At 40.3% G+C, this 21,416-nt stretch overlaps 1 protein-coding gene across 13 annotated transcripts in view; it reads left to right on the top strand.

Annotated features, from left to right (window-relative positions):
• Window positions 1-21,416, top strand: part of GK (glycerol kinase) — a 78,643-nt gene that overhangs the window by 15,609 nt on the left and 41,618 nt on the right. For 8 of the 13 annotated variants that reach the window (XR_004271166.1, XM_032286174.1, XM_032286175.1 and 5 more), the window contains exons 4-5: window positions 8,376-8,453; window positions 18,957-19,040. Coding sequence is in view for 12 of the 13 variants with exons in the window: in XM_032286174.1 (XP_032142065.1) it covers window positions 8,376-8,453; window positions 18,957-19,040 (162 nt within the window). In the remaining variant the exon portion in view is untranslated. The remainder of the gene's footprint in view (window positions 1-8,375; window positions 8,454-18,956; window positions 19,041-21,416) is intronic. The other 5 variants (XM_032286178.1, XM_032286185.1, XM_032286182.1 and 2 more) reach the window with 1 other exon arrangement.

The raw sequence follows: 21,416 nt of genomic DNA on the forward strand, positions 1-21,416 counted from the left end.
GGAAGGAGTATGTTGTGGGAAGGAGTATTTGGAATCCAAACTCTTCACTTGTAAAATTTCCCTGAAATAATTGCTTGAGGGTGTTAGATTGTTACAGATTTCTCTGTGAAGTCCTAGTAGTTTTAATTGAATATCTACATTTGGCCTTCCATCATTCTTATAGGAAAAAGAAAATCTAGCCACCCAAGATTGATATAAGAGCATAAAAGGTGGAAGCATAATGTGGAAGCTTGGTATCTACTTTATAGCCTATAATTTTCAAGTTCACCATTCAAGGGCTGTTTTTTTCCTCTTTAGGTAGTTTGGCTATAGATAGAGCAACCATCAATTGGTGGTGGTGCCTTGATTGCCATCATCTTGGCTTTGATACTTACCATAACTCCTGAGCCTTTCCCCTATTTGTATAAATTAAAACTCACTTTAAAAAAAGACTACAAATCCACAGAGTCCTACTATGTGCTGGAAGTGATAAGGATACAATGGAGCTAATGCTCAAGCATGGAAAACATGTTACTCTGATAATCACAAATAAATGGAAATGCATAACAGTAATAGAGTTATTTCTGTCATTGCAGATTTTTTTTTTTTTTTTTTTTTTGAGATGGAGTCTTGCTCCGTTGCCCAGGCTGGAGTGCAGTGGTGTGATCTTGGCTCACTGCAAACTCTGCCTTCCAAGTTCAGGCAATTCTCTTTCTCAGCCTCCCAAGTAGCTGGGACTACAGGCGAGTGCCACCACGCCTGGCTAATTTTCATATTTTTAGTAGAGACAGCGTTTCACCATATTGGTCAGGCTGGTCTCAAACTCCTGACCTTGTGATCTGCCCACCTCGCCCTCCCAAAGTGCTGGGATTACAGGCTTGAGTCACCACGCCCAGCCTATTGCAGATTTTTTTAAAGCACAATTTGATATTTTATCAACAACTTTTAATATCATGCACGTATTAAACCTTTCCTCCTTTTATCCCTACATCTAAGTGGAAGGGCTTCAAACTTGCTTTAGGGTTGCAATACTGAACTTTAGATGAGTTGTGCATTAGTGATTGTTGTTGATCATTTCTTTGAGCTGTTCTTGCAGTTCTCACAGTCTAAGCAGTGCAAACAAATAATAGGCATTCAGTAGCACACTCTTCTCAAAATTACCAAAGACAGGTAATCCAGGCAGCTTAAAGCCATGTTTAGAATGTAGAGTCCAGGGTGACTGACCATGGCTTTGACATCATTCTACCTCCCTTACAGGTAACCTAGGCTGTGGTGTGTTAGCTTTCTGGACCCCATTGGGTGCTATTCCTTTTTCTCTTGTTTTTACGGTTTATGTGAAGATGACGCACAACTCCAGCCCAAGTGACTTGTCTTCCACTTGCACTACCTGGTCTAAGAATTGAACAGGCAGCTTCTCTATACTCCTCTGTGTCTGGCCAGTGTGAAGCCCACATCTGAGCCAAAGTGACCCAGCACTTCCATCTCTACAGCTACCACCCTCTGGCCACAGAAGAGAACATCCCACGAGCTCCTCCATACCAGGCCAGTTGTGCTAATTTTTTTCCCAGAAAATTTATGCAGTTGGCAATGCCAAGGGCCAAGCTTTTGCTTGCCTGCATAGAATTCTAGATCACAAACTGTTAAAGCTGTAAAGGAGGTCGGGCATGGTGGCTCACACCTATAATCCCAGCATTTTGGGAGGCCAAGGTGGGTGGATCACCTGAGGTTAGGAGTTCAGAACCAGCCTGGCCAACATGGTGAAACCCTGTCTCTACTAAAAATACAAAAATTAGCTGGCTGTGTTGGTGGGCACCTGTAATTCCAGCTACTCAGATGGCTGAGGCAGGAGATTTGCTTGAACCCAGGAGGCAGAGGTTGCAGTGAGCCAAGATCACACCACTCCAGCCTGGGCAACAGCGAAAGACATGACCTAGATAGGAAAAGAGTCGTAATGGTGAAGAAAGGAAAGAGAGAGAGAGAGGCCTGGCACGGTGGCTCATGCCTGTAATCCCAGCACTTTGGGAGGCCAAGGTGGGCGGATCGCCTGAGGTCAGCAGTTCAAGACCAGCCTGCCTAACATGGTGAAACCCTGTTTCTACTAAAAATACAAAAAATTAGCCGGGCATGGTGGCACGCGCCTGTAATCCTAGCTACTCAGGCGGCTGAGGCAGGAGAATTGTTGAGGTGCCTTCCTGAAACTCCATTCATGTGATAGAAGCAAAACACAACATAAACTGTTTCAAAATTAAGAACATAAAATTCTCAGAGATTAGATTATCTTGTATCAAAGCAATTATTTCCCTGTTAGAGAAAAGGGAAACCCACACATCCATTCCTGCACTGCCTTGTCTTACCCAACATATTCACATACATTTCTACCACCTCTTAGACTCATACTCTCAGGGACCTCAAGGGGTTTCAGGAAGGCACCTTGTTCTGCAAAATGTTTCCAGCAGCTACATCTCATTTGCAAGTTTTCTAACCTCAAGTACCCATCTTCCAGAGTCTGCTTATATATGTATGTACATATAAAGATGGGGTTTCTCCATGTTGGTCAGGCTAGTCTCTAACTCCCGACCTCAGTCTCTAACTCCACCCACCTCTGCCTCCCAAAGTGCTGGAATTACAGGCGTGAGCCACTGCGCCTGGCTTCAGAGCCTGTTTTAAAAAGCTTTGTCTTGCCGGGCGCGGTGGCTCAAGCCTGTAATCCCAGCACTTTGGGAGGCCGAGGCGGGTGGATCACGAGGTCAAGAGATCGAGACCATCCTGGTCAACATGGTGAAACCCCGTCTCTACTAAAAATACAAAAAATTAGCTGGGCATGGTGGCGCATGCCTGTAATCCCAGCTACTCAGGAGGCTGAGACAGGAGAATTGCCTGAACCCAGGAGACGGAGGTTGCAGTGAGCCGAGATTGCGCCATTGCTCTCCAGCCTGGGTAACAAGAGCGAAACTCCGTCTCAAAAAAGAAAAAAAAAAAAGAAAAAAAAAAAAAGCTTTGTCTCTCGTCCCACATGGTATTACTTTTTGTAGCCAGAGAACCTTTCTCTGAAGCTCTTATTATTTTGCTCTGTGTTTTTAGTTTTCTCCCAAAAAATGTGTTATAATTATACATTATGATTTTAATTTCAAAAAATGATGCATCTCATCCATCATTCTACCAAGACAACAATTATTAACATCCTGGAGTATTTTCAAAGGCTCTTTTTTCTAAGGTATATTTTCTTAACTGCATTATAACTTTTCAGAGATACTTTTAAGAAAAATTTAACCAGAGATTTTGAGTGTAGCTTTTAACTAGTTTAATTTTACTACTGACACTCAGTGTAGAGAAAAGTGCCCCCAGAGGAGAATATGTGGGTAAAGTATGAAGCTGGTAAATGCAAGAGCAATACAGTATATAATAATGGTTATGATATCCATAAATGAAAGATTTTGAGGCCAGGTAATATACGTTTTATGCATGTAACTTTCATATTATATGAAATGGTGCACATGAAGTAGAGTGGATAATTATAAAACCTGAATGTGTTATTCTAAGAAAGAAGGAATTAAAATTAGGAACCATTAGGAATGGCACATGTGCTGAGACTAGCAGTCGGAATGTTTTCTTTAAAAAACAGGATTTTAGGGTAGGAATGACAAGACACTTGAACATTGAAAAAGTTCAGAGGTATCACGTAAGACTTGTGTGTCCGTAGGAGAAACAGATAATAAAGACACGTTTGTAGCTGGCAGATAATCCTGGAAAGCTACTTCACTGGACTTTGTCTGCAAGCAAAGCAATTTTACTTGGCATGAAGTAATCCAATTAAGATAGAAGAGAAGGAAGGAATGCCCAGGGAGGAACCCGTGACTGTAGAATCAGATTAAAATAGGTCTAGATTAGATTCTGAAGATAAGTTCGAATGAGCCAGTAAAGATAGGTAGCATGAGAGGCATGGAATAGTGACTTAAGGATTGTGAATAAGAAAGCAGCCAGCTTATTTATGGTAAAATTAACAGAGTAGGAGGAATAGGAGATTTTAGTTGATCATGAGTTCGTTGTGATCCCGTGCTGTAAAGTTGTCACACACACACAAAAAATCACACTCACAATATGTTCCGATAGAGCTGCTGCAGAATTCCTTTATTTGCCCTGCTTAGCTCAGTCCCATTCTCTGAAACTGTTACTCCACTCTCTTCTCAATAATGATGACCATGGTAGCAGCGGTAGGTAACATTTATTGAGTGCTTACTGTATGCCAGGCATCTGTTGTAATATACATTGACTCCTCACTGTAACCCTGATTCCTCACTGTAACCCTGTAAAGTTGGAACTATTATTCTCTCATTTTCACAAGACACAAAACTGAGACCCAGAGTCATGCTGCTAGGAAGCACAGGAATTGGAATTTGAATCCCAGCTATCTGGCCTCTGAGCCTGAGCTTTACTGAATAATGCCCCAAACTCTCACCCCGTTTTGACAGATAACCTTACCTCCTGCTTCATGGAGTAAGTTGAGGCTCGGTGGCCTTAAATCTTCAACTTCCTGTTCTTGTGCTTAATATCTGGATCTCCTGCCAACTTTCCTTCATCACAAGGGCAGCAATAGCCTTCTGCCCTACTTGGAGCTCTTCCCTCCACTTGTGCTGGTAATCCATCTCCTGTTGCTACATCAGTCAGAACCAAGTCGCCATTGATTCCCAGCCCCATTTATCCCTTCATACTCCTTTCTCTTCTTTTTCTTTTTTTTGAGATAGAGTCTTGCTTTGTTGCCTGGCGCCAGGCTAGAGTGCAGTGGCGCGATCTCACTGCAGCCTCCACCTCCCGGATTCAAGCACTTCTCCTGCTTCAGCCTCCGAATAGCTGGGATTACAGGCACATGCCACCACGCCCAGCTAATTTTTGTATTTTTTAGTAGAGACGAGGTTTCACCATGTTGGCCAGAATGGTTTCGATCTCTTGACCTCGTGATCCACCCACTTCGGCCCCCCAAAGTGCTGGGATTATAGGTGTGAGCCACCGCGCCCGGCCCCTTTCTCTTCTTTATTTACTTTTATAAACATTTTTGTCTTACCGAGAATCTGTTCCCTGTACTCTATACCTCTAAATTTCTTTGGAGTAGAATCTCAATTATCTTTGGGGTACAGATCCCATCACCCAGGTAGTGAGCATACCGCCCAATAGGTAGTTTTAGAAAAGATGTTAAATAAAGTAAGTCAATCTGCATTGGATAAATAGTATTAGAACAAAGGAGCTGATGGATCCCCCTCAGCTCTGTGCTGCTTAGAACATTCCTAGAGTATTGTGTTTTGTTCTGGGTGTACAATTTGAGTGATGTGGACATATAATTGCATGTTCGTAGGCGTGGTGATAAAGGGACTTTAAACCATGTCGTGTTTAGGCGGGGTCAGTTGAAGGAAATTGGATTGTTTAGCCTAGACAGCAGAAGAGAAGACTTGATGTATAAAAGAACTGCTTCAAGTTTTTGAAAGACTGGCATATAGAAGAAGGATTACCTTTATTCTATATATCTCCAAAGAATATGACTAAGATCGGGAGGTGGAAGCTACACAGAAAATGAGTTTTATTGATGAATTTTTTTTTGAGACAGGGTCTCACTCTGTTGCCCAGACTGGAGTTTCAGTGACACCATCATAACTCACTGCAAACTTGCACTCCTGGGTTCAAGCAGTCCTTCTAAGTAGCTGGGACTACAGGTGTGCACCACCATACCCCCCAGTTGTTTTTTTAATTTTTTTGTAGAAACAAGGTCCCATTATGTTGCCCAGGCTAGTTTTGAACTCCTGGGCTTAAGGAATCCTCCTGAGTAGCTGGGACTAAAGGAACACACCAGCATACCTGGATTTTTTTTTTTTTTCTGAGATGCAGTCTCACTTTGTCACCCAGGCTGGATGGCAGTGGCACAATCTCAGCTCACTGCAACCTCTGCCTTCTGGGTTCAAGCGATTCTCCTGCCTCAGCCTCCCAAGTAGCTGGGATTACAGGTGCATGCTGCAACCACTGCTAATTTTTTGTATTTTTAGTAGAGACAGGGTTTTGCCATGTTGGCCAGGCTGGTCTTGAGCTCCTGACCTCAGGTGATCTGCCCACCTTAGCCTCCCAAATTGCTGGGGTTACAGGTGTGAGCCACCGCACCATGCCTCTGACTAATTTTTAAAAATTTTTTATAAAGACTTGGTCTCACAACATTGCCCAGGCTGGTCTTAAACTCCTGGGCTCAAGCAATCCTCCTGCCTCAGTCCCCTGAGTGGCTAGTACTACAGTTATGCACTACCACATCTGGCTAATTATTTTATTTTTTGTAGAGATGGGGTCTTGCTACATTTTCCAGTCAGGAGGATTTACAAAAAAAAAAAAAAAAAAAAAAAAAAACACCCACCAAAGTTGTCCAATAGAGATTGTTCTGCCTTGAGAGATGTAGTGAGTGTCTTGTTACTAGAAGTGCTGTCTGGGTGGTCATGACAGGTGATTCTAGAGAAGATTTGAGCTTAAGAAGTATTGTTGGTTATACAGACTTTAAGGTCTGTCCTAATCTTAAATTCTGGAAGAGCTGGATTCTTTTTTTTTTTTTTTTTTGAGACAGAGTTTCGCTCTTGTTACCCAGGCTGGAGTGCAATGGCGTGATCTTGGCTCACCGCAACTTCTGCCTCCCGGGTTCAGGCAATTCTCCTGCCTCAGCCTCCCAAGCAGCTGGGACTACAGGCACGCACCACCATGCCCAGCTAATGTTTTGTATTCTTAGTAGAGACGGGGTTTCACCATGTTGACCAGGATGGTCTCGATCTCTTGACCTCGTGATCCACCCGCCTCGGTCTCCCAAAGTGCTGGGATTACAGGCTTGAGCCACCGCACCCAGCAAGAGCTGGATTCTTTAGCCACCAGTGTGTTCCATCCAGGATGCACATTAGAATCACCTGGGTAAATTTTAGGGACCCATACCAACACTCACATCCCATCTCCCAGGCCAGTTAAATTGGAATGTTTTTACTAGGGCTTTGACATTGGTTGTTTTTTTTTGTTTTTTTTTTGAGACAGTCTCACACTGTTGCCCCAGCTGGAGTGCAGTGGTGCAATCTTGGCTCAGTGCAACCTCCGCCTCCCAGGTTCAAGCAATTCTCCTGCCTCAGCCTCCCAGGTAGCTGGGATTACAGGCACCCGCCACCACATCCAGCTAATTTTTTTAGTAGAGATGGGGTTTCACTATGTTGGCCAGGATGGTCTCAAATCCCTGACCTCATGATCCGCCTGCCTCAGCCTCCCAAGGTCCTGAATTACAGGCGTGAGCCACTGCACCTGGTTGGACATTGGTATTTTTTAAAAGCTCCTCAGTTGATTCTTTTTTTTTTTTTTGAGACGGGAGTTTCGCTCTCGTTACCCAGGCTGGAGTGCAATGGCACGATCTCGGCTCACCGCAACCTCCGCCTCCTGGGTTCAGGCAATTCCCCTGCCTCAGCCTCCTGAGTAGCTGGGATTACAGGCACGCACCACCATGCCCAGCTAATTTTTTGTATTTTTAGTAGAGACGGGGTTTCACGATGTTGACCAGGATGGTCTCGATCTCTTGACCTCGTGATCCACCCGCCTCGGCCTCCCAAAGTGCTGGGATTACAGGCTTGAGCCACCGCGCCCGGCTCCTCAGTTGATTCTAAAGTACAGTCAAGTCTGGAAACCTCCAATTTAGCTCAACCAAGCTGAATTGAATAAGATAGTGTGGGTTAGTGTTTACTTATAGTAACTTACACTACATACAGTACTTGTTTTATGTAAGTCAATATAATGTAAATGTCATTATGTAATATGTTTATGCTTTATTTAAATTCTTATGTATTGTGACATATTATTAAAACACATGAATAAAACTGAATTCCTAACAAACCGTCATATAAGTATGCTCAGCATGAAGGATTTTCTCCATAGCTATTTTCTTAAAATGTAGATATGCATGCACACACACACACACACACACACACACATAAATGCACACACATAGGGAGGGAAACTTCTTGTAGCAATTGGTAAACAAATGAATAAGTTAATTATTGGTCTGTTCAGAAAAGTAAATTGGGTATTACAAATTTGCAAAGTTATTGCATTCCTTAAAGCAACCAGTGTGTCTTTTATTTGGGTATTGATCTGGGTCCATGTCATTGTGTGCTAGTAGTAAAGTTGGAATGAGTATGTGGAAATGAAAAGAAACACTTGGCATTGAGTATTGACTTCCTCTGGAGCCACTACAAGAAAATAAACTAATATAACTACAAATGTTTCAAATATTTTATTGACTTGTTATGTTTAGTTGTGTCTATAAGTAAAGATCAGAGCTATTCTCCTGAAGTAGTTTTCTACTTGTTAAATTGTTGACTTCCTTCTGTTTAACTTTCTCTTTAAAGCTATTGGCGTCAGCAACCAGAGAGAAACCACTGTAGTCTGGGACAAGTTAACTGGAGAGCCTCTCTACAATGCTGTGGGTAAGCTGTCATGCATGGATCTCAAATGTAGGTCCTTTCTTCACATTGCAAATGTAGTCATATTAAAATACCTTGCTAAAAAAGAATGCAGTCATGTTCCCTATAATCTGATGGGAAGGGCAGAAGAGTCCTCTAAGAAATTAACTGTTGTATATTTACAATTTTTGGATCATATAGATTCACATATTGAATTAACTCTCCCATGCTCTCTCCTCTTGCTGATTGTCTTACAATTTTGCCAAATTGTTTTATAACCCCTGCTGTTTGTGACATCTAAAAGAGATCTTACCTCCTTACCCTCAAAAAATTAAAATTACATATGTTCATAGTCATTTTTCTATAAAGTACTTGTGTGTTTATCTTTCCATTTAGGAATTTGAATTACTCTTCTAAGGTTAAAAAATCCGAATTTTAGCTGCTTCTGCTATAAATGTGGCTATTTGAGCAGGAATTAAAAAACCCCAAATCTCAAATGTACCACTTTTAGATATTATATCTTATTAGATGTAAATGATCCTGAGTATATTTTAGCATCATTATTAGCATATGACAGTTGTTGAACACTGAATGACACTACCACTTCCTAAAAGGAAAATTTTGTTCTAAATTACAATCACTAAAGACTTCATTATGTCAAATAGCAAAGCACAATTTTTTTTATCAATAAAATACTAGGTTGTGGGGTGGGAAATGGAATCAGAAATTATCAGAGGGGATAATTTTGGGGGAATAATCTTTATTAAAGGTTAAGATATTTAATGTTTTTGTATTATAAGAAAGCATTTAGTATGTTTTCTGTATTTATGATAAAAAATTAAATTCTCAAAAAATTTCAAAGAATTACAACCAAAGATCCTTTTAGTACATCTTTTCCTAAAAGTTGTACTAAAGGGGTTTTTTTTTTTTAATTCCTTGAGACAGAGTCTTACTGTTGCTCAGGCTGGAGTGCAATGGCACAACCTTGGCTCACTGCAACCTCTGCCTCCTGGGTTCAAGCGATTCTCCTGCCTCAGTCTCCTGAGTAGCTGGGATTACAGTCACCCACCACCAACCCTAGCTATTTCTTTTTCTTTATTTTTTTTTAAATATATTTTTAGTAGAGATTGGTTTCACAATGTTGGCCAGGCTGGCTTGAACTCCTGACCTCAAGTGATCTACCCGTTTCAGCCTTTTAAAGGGCTGGAATTATTGGCGTGAGCCACCATGTCAGGCAAAAGCACATTTTTAAAATGTTTATTTTGTTCTCATTCTCATGAGTAGTTCATTTTGAATGTAAGTAAAACAGACTGTTTAATGGCTAGTACTTAGGAGAGTATGCTTTGACAGATCACTGTTAGCTAACTTCCTGAACTAGTTAAGGTTTTACTTTCTTTTGTTTTCTCAATGAAAGGAAGAGCCTGCTCAGGCAAACCAGAAAGTTCCAGTTAAATTCTGAGCCTTTTTTTTTTTTTTTTTTGACACAGAGTCTTCCTGTTTCACCCAGGCTGGAGTGCAGTGGCACGATCTTGGCTCACTGCACCTCCTGGGTTCAAGTGATTTTCATGCCTTGGCCTGCTGAGTAGCTGGGATTATAGGTGTGCACCATCACGTGCGGCTAATTTTTATATTTTTAGTAGAGACGGGGTTTCACCGGGCTGGTCTCAAACTTTTTTTTTTTTTTCCCCCATCACCTACATCTGGCATCTCTCCCCTTGCTATCTCTCCCCAGCTCCCCACCCCCCACCGTCCCTCCCCTATGTCCCCACAACTGACCCCAGTGTGTAGTGCTCCCCTCCCTTTTGACCTCAAGTGATCCGTCCGCTTTGGCACACCCAGCCAGTTCCAGTTAAATTCTAAACATTAAATTGTAAAAATAAAACTTTGGACTTTGAATTGTTATTTTTCTAATAACGCAACTAGGTAAGCTGAAGTTATGCTTACAGTAAAGATTTAAGTAAATGTTTTACTAGAAAATCTTTCTGTCCTGTGCTTATTTATTTCCTTTTCTTCTGCCTGAGTCCCTCTGTGCCTCTCCCCAATTCTACGTGCTTTGCAGTATTAATTCAAATGTTCATAGGATGTGAGGAACTCTTTTCTTCTATCCTGAGCCACATACATGTTTTGAGAACCTCTTACATGTTTGGTGTTATCCTGGGTACTATAAAAGACACAAATTATATTGGCTGTTTTTGTAAGCACTTTATAATCTAGTTTTGGAAAGAGAAAACCAGGGAACAATCCATAAAACAAAATTAGGGAAGAGTTGATAAATAATGGGTTGAGAAGTTGAATAGGAATTAGAGCAAGTACATATCAGTATGGATTTTGAAGTTTTGAAATACTTTTCATAATGGAGGTTGAACTTCATTTGGGCCTTGAAGCATATGTTGGATTGCATTAGGAAAAGAGAAAATTGAAGAATAATGTGAACAAGCTATGAAGGTGAAAATGTGTACAAATATTTTGCCAGAGTAAAGAAATGGATGACATAAGTTGACTCATTTTTTTGTTTTATTTTTATTAGAACTAGCAGTGACAATAATACTCAGTAAGTGCTAACTGCTATTACTTTGGGATTGTGCTAAGTATTTTACCCATATTCTTTAATCTCACTGACCCTGTGAAACAGATTATACTACCCCTATTTTATAAATTAATTGTGGAAAAGCTCTATAACTTGTCCAATGCCATGTAGTTATAAGTAAAGCCACAGTTTAAACATAAACACTCTCCAACCTCAAAGCTTGTCTTCTAATTTGAATAGCCAGGGGTTGGTGAGGATATAGAGAGGGCTGAAAGCCATGCAGTATAGTATAGACTTAACACATGAGGCAGCTTGAGCCAAAACAGATGATAAAGGAGAGTTTAGCATCCCATGATGGTAGAATGGGTTGTTTCAAACACACCAGTATGCTGAAAACAGCCAAAAAACACTGGATGAAAATGAAACAGAATTCTGAAGAACTGGAAGGCTACCAAGGCATTGAGGAGCAAAGGAAAGCCCAGAGACATAAGCCTGGCATTTGGAGTTGATTATCTCCCCTAGAGATATCTGTAGATTCTGACAGGAGTATCTGACAGGCTAAGCCACACTTTTCACAGGTCAATAAAGATAAGGAGACAAAAGGTAGAGTCCGGGGCTACCAAGGGTGGGGATGAGTATTGGTAAAATCCCAGACTTTGGACTGGAACTATGAAAGGTCAAATCCTGGAAGTGAGGTAAACCAAAAATAAATCAAATCTCACAGGAATTGAAGCCCAGATTCAAATGATCTTTAACCCTGATTGGATTAAGGTGGTCTGAGATTGCTAATGCTAGTAGCCTAACTTCCTTCCTTTCTTTTTTTTGAATTTTTATTTTTATTTTTATTTATTTATTTTTTTTTTGAGACAAAGTCTCACTCTGTCGCCCAGGCTGGAGTGCAGTGGCATGATCTTGGCTCAATGCAACCTCCACCTCCCAGGTTCGGGCAATTCTCTTGCCTCAGCCTCTTTAGTAGGTGGGATTACAGGCAAGCACCACCACGCCTAGCTAATTTTTGTATTTTTAGTAGAGATGGTGTTTCACCATGTTGGTCAAGTGGGTCTCGAACTCCTGACCTCATGATCCGCCCGTCTCAGCCTCCCAAAGTGCTGTGATTACAGGCGTGAGCCACCGTGTCCGGCCCTAACTTCCTTTCAGAAGAAAAAGTAAATCCTTTCTGGAGGAAGACAACATTATCTAGAGGCTCAAATCTCTAGAATTTTTCATATGCATTATTTAGTTTTCTATTAAAAAAAACATACATACAAAACGTGACTGAAAACCAACAGAAACAAGTGACATTAGAAACAGACTCAAGAAATTCACATACTGGAGTTTCCAGACTTTAAAATAGCCATAATTAATATGTTCAAGGAATTAATTGACAAGATTGAGATTGATTATCTTGGCAAATAATTGGAAGTCCATTTTAAAATGGAAATTCTAGAAGTGTATTGAGAACTCAATTGATGGGGTTTTACCATCAGAATAGACATAGCTGAAGATGAATTTGTGAACTGGAAGAGAAATTAGAACTGGAAGAGAGAGTAAGTAAAATATTTAGACTGAAGCACAGACAAACAAAAGTTTAGAAAATGCAGAAAATAATATAGGATAAATATGGGATAAGGTGAAGAATTTTGCCATTTGTAATTGGAGTTCCAGAAGGAAAGGAAAGAGAGAAAACGAGGCAGAAATAACATTTGACAGATAATGGGAGAAAGTTTTCAAAACTGACGAAAGATAGCAAGCTGCAGATTCAAGAAGCACTACAATCCCTAGGCAAGAGACATACACAGAAGACCATACTTATGCTAGAATATGAAGATATAAAGTTTTGAAGTAGGCTGAGGAAAAAAGATATATAATCTTCAACAGAGTTGACCCTGACTTTCAGCTAAGTTGTCAATGGAAACAAAGGAAGTCAGAATGCAATGGAATGAAATCTTTATAAAGTACTCAAAGAAAGTAACTTCCACATACGGTTTTATATCCAGTGAAAAAATTCTTAGGAAATGAAGGTGAAATATGCTAGGAGTTGGTGAGGATATAGAGGTCACCAAAAGCTGTGCAAAGTAGTGTAGACTTGATACACTAGGCAACTAACTCATTGTTTTAGTCCATTCAGGTTACTATTACAAAATACTCTAGATTGGATAATTTATAAACAACAAAAATTTTATTGTTTATACATTGGATAGGGCATAAACAGGAGGGAAAAAATAAAGCAGGCTCATGCGATTTTCACCCTCAGAGAACAGAAGGAAATTAAATAATATTTAGCGGGTACCAACCTGAGAGAAAAAATGACCTTGTTTTGGACAAGGTGAGTATTGGACTTGTAATGGAAGCTAATTCTGGGCAATGAGAAATTAGACGGTTCAAAATGTAGACAAAGTTGATACCATAGATGTGATAATCTCAATTTATTATAGATGAATTCACTATAGTAATTAATGTAAAATTAATTCAATGAAAGACTAAGTGCTTTTCTGTGTGCTAGGTTTTGTGATGACCTTTGGCATATAGTGACAAGCCAGCAAGACCTTGTACTTGCCTTTGTGCTATGGAAACTAAGGATAGGGGTTTGGAAGCTAGAAGGAGAAAGGGAAATAGAAAAGGAGGAGAGAGAAGGAATAATTAGCTGAGAAGCCACTAAGAAATGACAAGGATAGATTCTCTCTCCAATTTTATTTGATCCAGGAAGATACTCAAGTATCATATCTCCATGTAGGTCTTCAGTTGAAAATACCAACATAATATTAAATCTTTAGCAGTTTTGTTCTAAAGCAACACAAGGTAGGATGGATGGAAACAATGAGATTTTCACATATATTTGTCTTTGACCTTCTTTTGCTTTGTTTATATTACAGTCTGTGGGTTTTATAGTGTTTTTCTGTCTCAGTTCAGGCTGCTATAACAAAAATATCGTAGGCTGGGTGGCTCACACAGTAGAAATTTATTTCTCATAGTTCTGGAAGCTAGAAATTCAAGATCAAGGTGCTCACACCCCTCTGGTGTCTAGTGAGGACCTATTTCCTGGTTTGCAGATGACTGTCTTCTCATCCTCGTATGGCAGAGAGTAGATAAAAAGAAAGCAAGCTCTCTCCTTTTTTTATGACGGTACTGATCTCATTAATGAGGGCTCCACCCTCAAGACCTAGTTTATCTCTCCCATCTCCTAAGACCATCATATTAGGGGTTAAGATTTTAACATATGAATTTGGAGGAGACACATATATTCAGTCCACAGCAGTCTCTTTGTATGTTTTCTTCCTTCCTTGTCTATTTCTCTTGTAAATCTCTGTTACTCTAGGCCTGTCCTTTTCCTCTTCATGTCTCTGTCTTACTAAATTATATAACAGAATATATAGCTGTATATAAGTATATATATTTTAAATAGAGATATGGTCTCGCTATGTTGAGTAGGCTGGTCTTGAACTCCTGGCCTCAAGTGATCCTCCCATCTCGGCCTCCCAAAGTGCTGGGTTTATAGGCATGAGCCACTGTGCCTGGCCAGATGAGCATAATTTTTACAGACAAGCATATGAGAGGAGCAGCTTCTGTTTCCCTTTTTAAAAACTTCTATGTGGCCTCCTTTGTTTATGCCTCAGGGACACTTGATAAGTAGTAATTCACTCACCCCCACTACAGTAACAGGAAAACCTAGTTAGGAGAACTTCAGGATATCATTGGTGCCTATGGCATAGGCTTGGTGAAGTTAAAGAGTGATAAGAGCTATTTTTTTGTTGTTTTTGTTTTTTGGGTTTTTTTTTTTTGTATGACACGTTTTTTTGAGACAGAGTTTCACTTTTGTTGCCCAGGCTGGAGTGCAGTGGCATGATCTTGGCTCACCGAAACCCCCTGCCTCCGGGGTTCAAGTGATTCTCCTGCCTCAGCCTCCCTCCCGAGTAGCTGGGATTACAGGAGTGCACCACCATGCCCAGCTAATTTTGTATTTTTAGTAGAGACGGGGTTTCTCCATATTGGTCAGGCTGATCTCAAACTCCTGACCTCAGGTAATCCGCCCCCCTCAGCCTCCCAAAGTGCTGGGATTACCGGCATGAGCCACCGCTCCTGGCCGCTATTTGCTTTTGCTTGCAATAAAGGTATATTTATTGACATCTTTTCTAACAGATACAATTATAAACATAGAAACAAGTTTAAGTGGGTCCATTGGGGAACAGATGGCCTAATTTAGAAGTTCTATATATTTTTAGAATTTATGTGTTAATTCTGTGATTAACAAGGTAAACATTAACGTGATATCTAAAATGGGGAAATATCACTTTGCATCGCTGCTTCCCAGCCACTGTGCCATGATGCAAGCATTTACAATAATGACCTCATTGGTGGATTGGCAAGAGCTTTGTGGCCCTGGATCTGAAGCAGGCCTTTGGCTTCTCTTGCCTCTCTTCAGTTATCCTAGTCCTCCTGGTATTTCTCTCTCTCCCTTTCAGCATTCTCTTCAATATTCCCTTTCACAGGGTTTCCTCTACCCACCCACTTTTCTAAACCTTCTCCTTCCAAAACCAGCTTTTATTAATGGTCTACATAACTGGTTGTCTTCTAAGTATTATTGAAAAAATAAATAAGCCACATACTAAACTGATCAAGAAGCACAAAACTACCCAAGTAATTAAAATGTGAAGTGGGAGAAGGCTTGAATCAGTGATGTTTAGTATGTTTACACACACATTTTACTGACACTACCACGAAAATGTTCTGTCCTAACTAGAATGGCCTAGCTGTATTTCCCCCTAATTGGCCAAGTTTGCTCACTCACCACTGCAATTGATTGGTATGCATGGTAAATATAGAGCAATATAACCCTCACTCTGGTAGCTTTCCATAGAGCAGAATTCTTGATTTAACATAAAAATACCATTCATGGTAGGGACTAATCCAGCAAGGCAAGAGTCCCTGGTTTAACACTTTTAGTATATTAAAGAAAACCACTCACAAAAATAATTTCATTGTCTCTGAAACATTTTTCTGTATTTAAATGGTAGTGCAAATATTTTTTTCTAAGATGTTGGATTTAAAGTTCCCAATGGCACACAAAACTCTTTATGCAGAGTGTTGCAATTTTAAAGATTGGTTATTGTTTTTACATTTTTTTTAAACATACTGGTTTATACAGGGCTAATTTTTTTTTTTTTTTTTGAGATGAAGTTTCACTCTTGTTGCCCAGGCTGGAGTGCAGTGGCAGCCTTCGCCTCTCGGGTTCCAGTGATTCTCCTGCCTCAGCCTCCCAAGTAGCGAAGATTATAGGCATGTGCCACCATGCTTGTCTAATTTTGTATTTTTAGTAGAGATGAAGTTTCTCCATGTTGGTCAGGCTGGTCTCAAACTCCTGACCTCAGGTGATCCGCCCGCCTAGGCCTTCCAAAGTGTTGGGATTACAGGCTTGAGCCACCGTGCCCGGTGAATACTTGGCCAATTATTAAACCTATGTGATCATGTGTTGAGATCTGAACCTTGAACTCAATCCTTTTATCTTTTCTGGAACTGGCTTAAGTTTCAAAGAATCAACAGAAAAGAAAACCGTAGATGACAAACCACCTAAGCACACTTACCCTTAAACAATAAAAGTATGGTTTTTTTTTTTTTTTTTTAAGATTCATTCTTTGTGGGAGGAGGTTTTTTTACTTTTGTAAAATCTAGAATTTTCAGCTTTATCAAGATCCACTTATTTTCCATTAAAAAATTCCATTATTATAGCATTCTTTGAAAATCTTACATCTCCCTCAATCCTGGGTAAAGAAATACTGCTGTATTTTGCAGTGATTGAATTCTTCAAATCTGGCCAAGTAAAAAGAAACTGACTTAGGTTTCAGCTTTGTTCTCCAATCTTTAATATTTATTTTTATCCCATTAAGACTGTGATGTCAGCCGGGTGCGGTGGCTCATGCCTATAATACCAGCACTTTGGGAGTCCGAGGCAGGTGGTTCACCTGAGGTCAGGAGTTCAAGACCAGCCTGGCCAACATGGCAAAATCCCATCTCTACTAAAAATACAAAAATTAGCCAGCCATGGAGGTACATACCTGTAATCCCAGCTACTAGGGGGGCTGAGACAGGAGGATCGCTTGAACCTGGGAGGCGGAGATTTCAGTGAGCTGAGTGCAGCCTGGGTAACAGAGTGAGACTCCATCTCAAAAAAAAAAAAAAAAAAAAAAAAAAAAATGTGTTATCATCATGGCTATACCTATGTAGAGGTTTAATTCTGGATTCAGGCTCTGGGAAAATCCTAGCTTTTCCACTTCCTACCATTCTGTGCCTGTTCCCTTGACAGTTAAACTGGGGGGATGAAAAGTGTAGACCTTATAGGCTTGAGGTGTAGATCAGTGAGTTCATCCATGTATACTTAAACCAGGGCCTGACGGACTATAAGGCTTCAGTAATTGTTAGCGAGGGCCACTCTTCTGAACTGGCTGATGGCCTTTTCATCCAGTAATGCTAGATAAAATGATTGGTTTATACATGACAGGTATTCCTAGGGGAAATGCAGAGCCTACCTGGGATCGCACACACTCAAGTCAGTCATTGATATTTTGGCATTTATATACCTAAGTGCTGAAATTGGTTTCAGCCCCCGCCTTTTGGCATATATGTAAATAAGTCGTTCTTCCCCAGTTCTCTGTTTTACTTTTGGCCCCACCTGTTTCTGAGAATATCATCAGGTGAAGGGCAGCTATCAATATAGTCTCTTCTACCTTGCAAATGACCACTTACCCAGTTTAATTAATAGCTTAGCTTTTGGCAAATGGTAAAATACCATAATTAAATCTGTTTTACTATCATGTCTCTTGTAGGAGAAACAACCTAATAACACTGTGTAACTGTCAGCAGTCTGTGCTTAGGATGTATTCCGTAACTTGGAGCCTCACCTTCACTTCACTTCCTATCACCCTAGCAGCTCGTGACAGACCATCTCAGAGATTTATTATTTGCCTTTGTTTCTAGTCAACTGGAAATCAGCTAGATGATTTTAGTGGGTTTTTTTTTTTTTACTTTATTGTGTTTTTTCTTCTATTGTTATGACTAACAAAAAACTGCAAATTTATGCTTTTTTATTATTCTAAATATTTTAAAAATAATTTATTTCTCTGTACTGTTACTATGTCACTAACTCTAGTCCCTGGGGATTAAGGGAACTACATTTATCTTCACTCTTCAAACTTTTGTTTTTTTCCAGAACAAACTAAATCTACCAGACAGATTGGATGTGACTTTATTTTATACAAATAAATTCAGATCATCCAAGTTGTTTTACTAACTTACCTATTTGATGGTCTTAACCATTTAATTCTGCTTTACTTGGTGTAGATAAGGGGAGAGACGTACCTTCTAGAAGTGGGCTCTCTAGTGTTCTGGACTCCCTGGCATCTGTTTTCCTTCTATTTTTTTCCTAATTACTTTGGAAGTTAGCAATCCCCTGTTCCCTCTAGACATGTTGTTCCCTTCTGTGGAGGTGCCCTTTACTCCCAGCTGTCTTACCAGGAAAGTTGCTTTTTTGGGGGCCTCCCTTCCCAAAGCAGCCCTTTCATGTCTTAGAGTAGATGGCCACAACACAGACTGTAGCATGCTCCTTGCCATTCTTGTCTAACATCCCCTAGGATTGTGCTTCCTCAGAACATCATGTATCATTTCAATTTAGTGGTTGAACAAGTAGTCATGTACCACCTGAGCCACTTTTCTAATTAGGATGCATATATGTTGCCAGGTAGAGAAGAGTCATCCTAAACAAGAAGCAGGTATTTACCTGGTCTTCGTCCAAATGGAAATATTATTGAATCAGAGATTCATACTGGACTTCCTTTGTTCCCTTTCTGCTCCATGCTTCTGCCTTTTCTTTTTCTACACTCCAATGTGTAGAAAAATGTTCATTCTGATGAACTTGCCCAAGTGATCTACCATTTCCTACATGGTCAACAAGAGACCTTGAACCTGGCCATCTCTAGCATGAATTGCCCTTATTTCTTCTAATGCTCCAGCTGCTCCAGTTTCTCCTGGCCCTTCAGTTCCAGTTGCCGTTGTTCCCTCTGGCTCTTCAGTTCCAGCTGCTGGTACTTCCTCAGGTATTGGTGCTCTGGCTATTGCTCACTTCCCAGCCTCCCAAGTCCTATATGTTGGGGAAAATTGACTTCTGCTGCCAGATCTGGATCTGTCATTTCTTTTGATTGTTCTCAGAAATTACCGACACAAGGGGCTTAGTCCTCTAGCTTGGGGGGTCTTCCTTTTGGCTTTTGGTCTCTTCTGCAAATCTAATTCTGCCATCTTAGCTTCTTTAATGAGTTTTCTAATTGTTTTGTTCTTAATTCAATTAATTTTAAGCATTTGTGAATTGCTTGGTAGTGTACCAACCACTGATATTTTTCTCTTTGGCAGTTTTACTAATGCATTCCATGTATTCTAACTGCCTTAACGTCTGACTATAAGATCAAAGTAATTATGACAGCTTTCTATGATCATGAAACAATGGAAGGAGAAAGACTTTAGAGACTATCTAGTCCAGCCTCCTTATTTTGTGTTTAGAGAATCCAGACCAAGAAGGGTAAAATGAGTTGCCTAAGTCACATAGCTTATTGGTGGCAAGGCCAAACTTTGAATTTTGGTCTCCCTGATTTCACATCCAATGTTTTGATTCTTTGTGGTGAGGATTTAACTGTGTATTTACCACTATTGTCAGTCATAGCTGCAAACTTTCAAGTGAGGAATAAAGTGTCTAAGTGGTCCTTGCCAAGGAGCAATAGCATCACAGGGGCAATGGGACTCAGGGAACCACCTGATTATCGGGGGTGGGAGGGGGTTAGATTTTTTTTTTTAACAAATAATTGAAACACACCAAGTATTTTAAAGAACATGCTCTTGAAAAGGAGAGTTTCTTCCAGGAGGCGGAGGCTGCAGTGAGCTGAGATTGCGTCACTGCACTCCAGACTCGGTGACAGCGAGAGACTGTCTCCAGAAAAGAAAAAAAAAAAAGAGAGAGAGAGAGGGAGATAAAGAGAAAGAAAAGAGGTTCTCATGTTTTAGTATTCTACTGAATTACTTGAGATACTTTTAACAAAAGCATAGAGAATATACAGGCTCAGGGCTCAGGCCTTGCCTAGACCTGCAACCAGAATCTTGCAAGGTAGGGCCTGGATTTTAAGGTTTTCCAGGTAGTTCTGGTGTGCTTTATAGGAAAGAACCACTGCTGTGAAGTCTAGCAGTGTTTCTCAAAATGGGGCACCTATTTAAAAGTCAAGATTTCTGGGCCTCTTTCCCAGAACTACTATCTTAGAATTTATGGGGATGGAACCCATCTTTAAGCTCCCTTGTGAATGTTATATCCATTAAAATATGAAAAAACACTGCTCTAGAATATTTTAAGTCATTAACCAAAAAAGCCTAGAGCAGTGGCTTTCAAATGTATTTGTTCATGTCCCTTGGTAAGAATTACGTTTTACTTAATGATTCAGCAAATCCACATAACTAAAACAAAAGTTTCACAAATCAATATTTATCTTACCCAGTACAGTGAACTCTGATATTTTCCATTCGAATTCATCCTATTTCAATTTTTAAAGTAGGTAATCAAACCTCACTAAATTCATTTTTAAACTCATGGCTCACTATAGTTTGAAACACTGAGGATTGAGATGTGCTTGTTAATTCTACCTATCATAGATTTAAAACTTTTCTAATTCTTCTTTTTCTAGTTATTTTTGTAAGCCAGTAACACCTGTAAGGGAGGTCCACTTTTGTCACAGTCATACAGCACTGTCACTGTGTAAAAGTAGACTGCCTTCGTTCACTGGACATGGGAGATCTTGCCACCTCCATGATGAAGTCACTAATGGCTTTCAATCACAGTGCAAATGATAGAAAATTCAATTTCAACTAAATGAAGTTTAAAGCAGAGGGGAGGTCTTTCTCCCATGGAAGCAGCAATCCAAGGGTAGATAAGTTCAGGTGCTGTTGGATTACAGACTCAGAGAGTATCATCTGCATCCCCCCAAGCCTGCCTTTTCTGGGATGACTCCTGATGTGGCATATTCCTCCTTTCATGAGGGCAGCAGGCCCACGCCACACACTGCCAAGGTCGGCTGAGAAGAGGGACTCTTGCAGACTGAGCACACACTTCTTTGACCACATGTTCTCTCCTGATCCAGTCACTGGGGTCCAGACCCATTCCTGGAGCTGGGAGTCAGATCAAATCTCCGGCACACTACATGGCTGAGGATGAGGGAGGACTGATTTCCTAAAAAGAATTCGAAATACCTCTCCCCAACGGATGCAGGAGGAGAAGATACTAGGCAGCAAATGCAGATGTCATCTATTACAGGCCATCTATTTTCATGGTCTTTCTCTTTTCCCTCCTGTTTTCTTGTTTGTAATGAGTCTTTTCTTGCTGCTTTTCCCACCTACAGACACCAGTTTCTTGTCTTGAAGTTTCCAGTTTAAATCTTGTT

This window comes from Sapajus apella, unplaced genomic scaffold, assembly GCF_009761245.1.
Source record: "Sapajus apella isolate SASKATOON/1434 unplaced genomic scaffold, GSC_monkey_1.0 scaffold17, whole genome shotgun sequence".
NCBI lineage: Eukaryota > Metazoa > Chordata > Mammalia > Primates > Cebidae > Sapajus > Sapajus apella.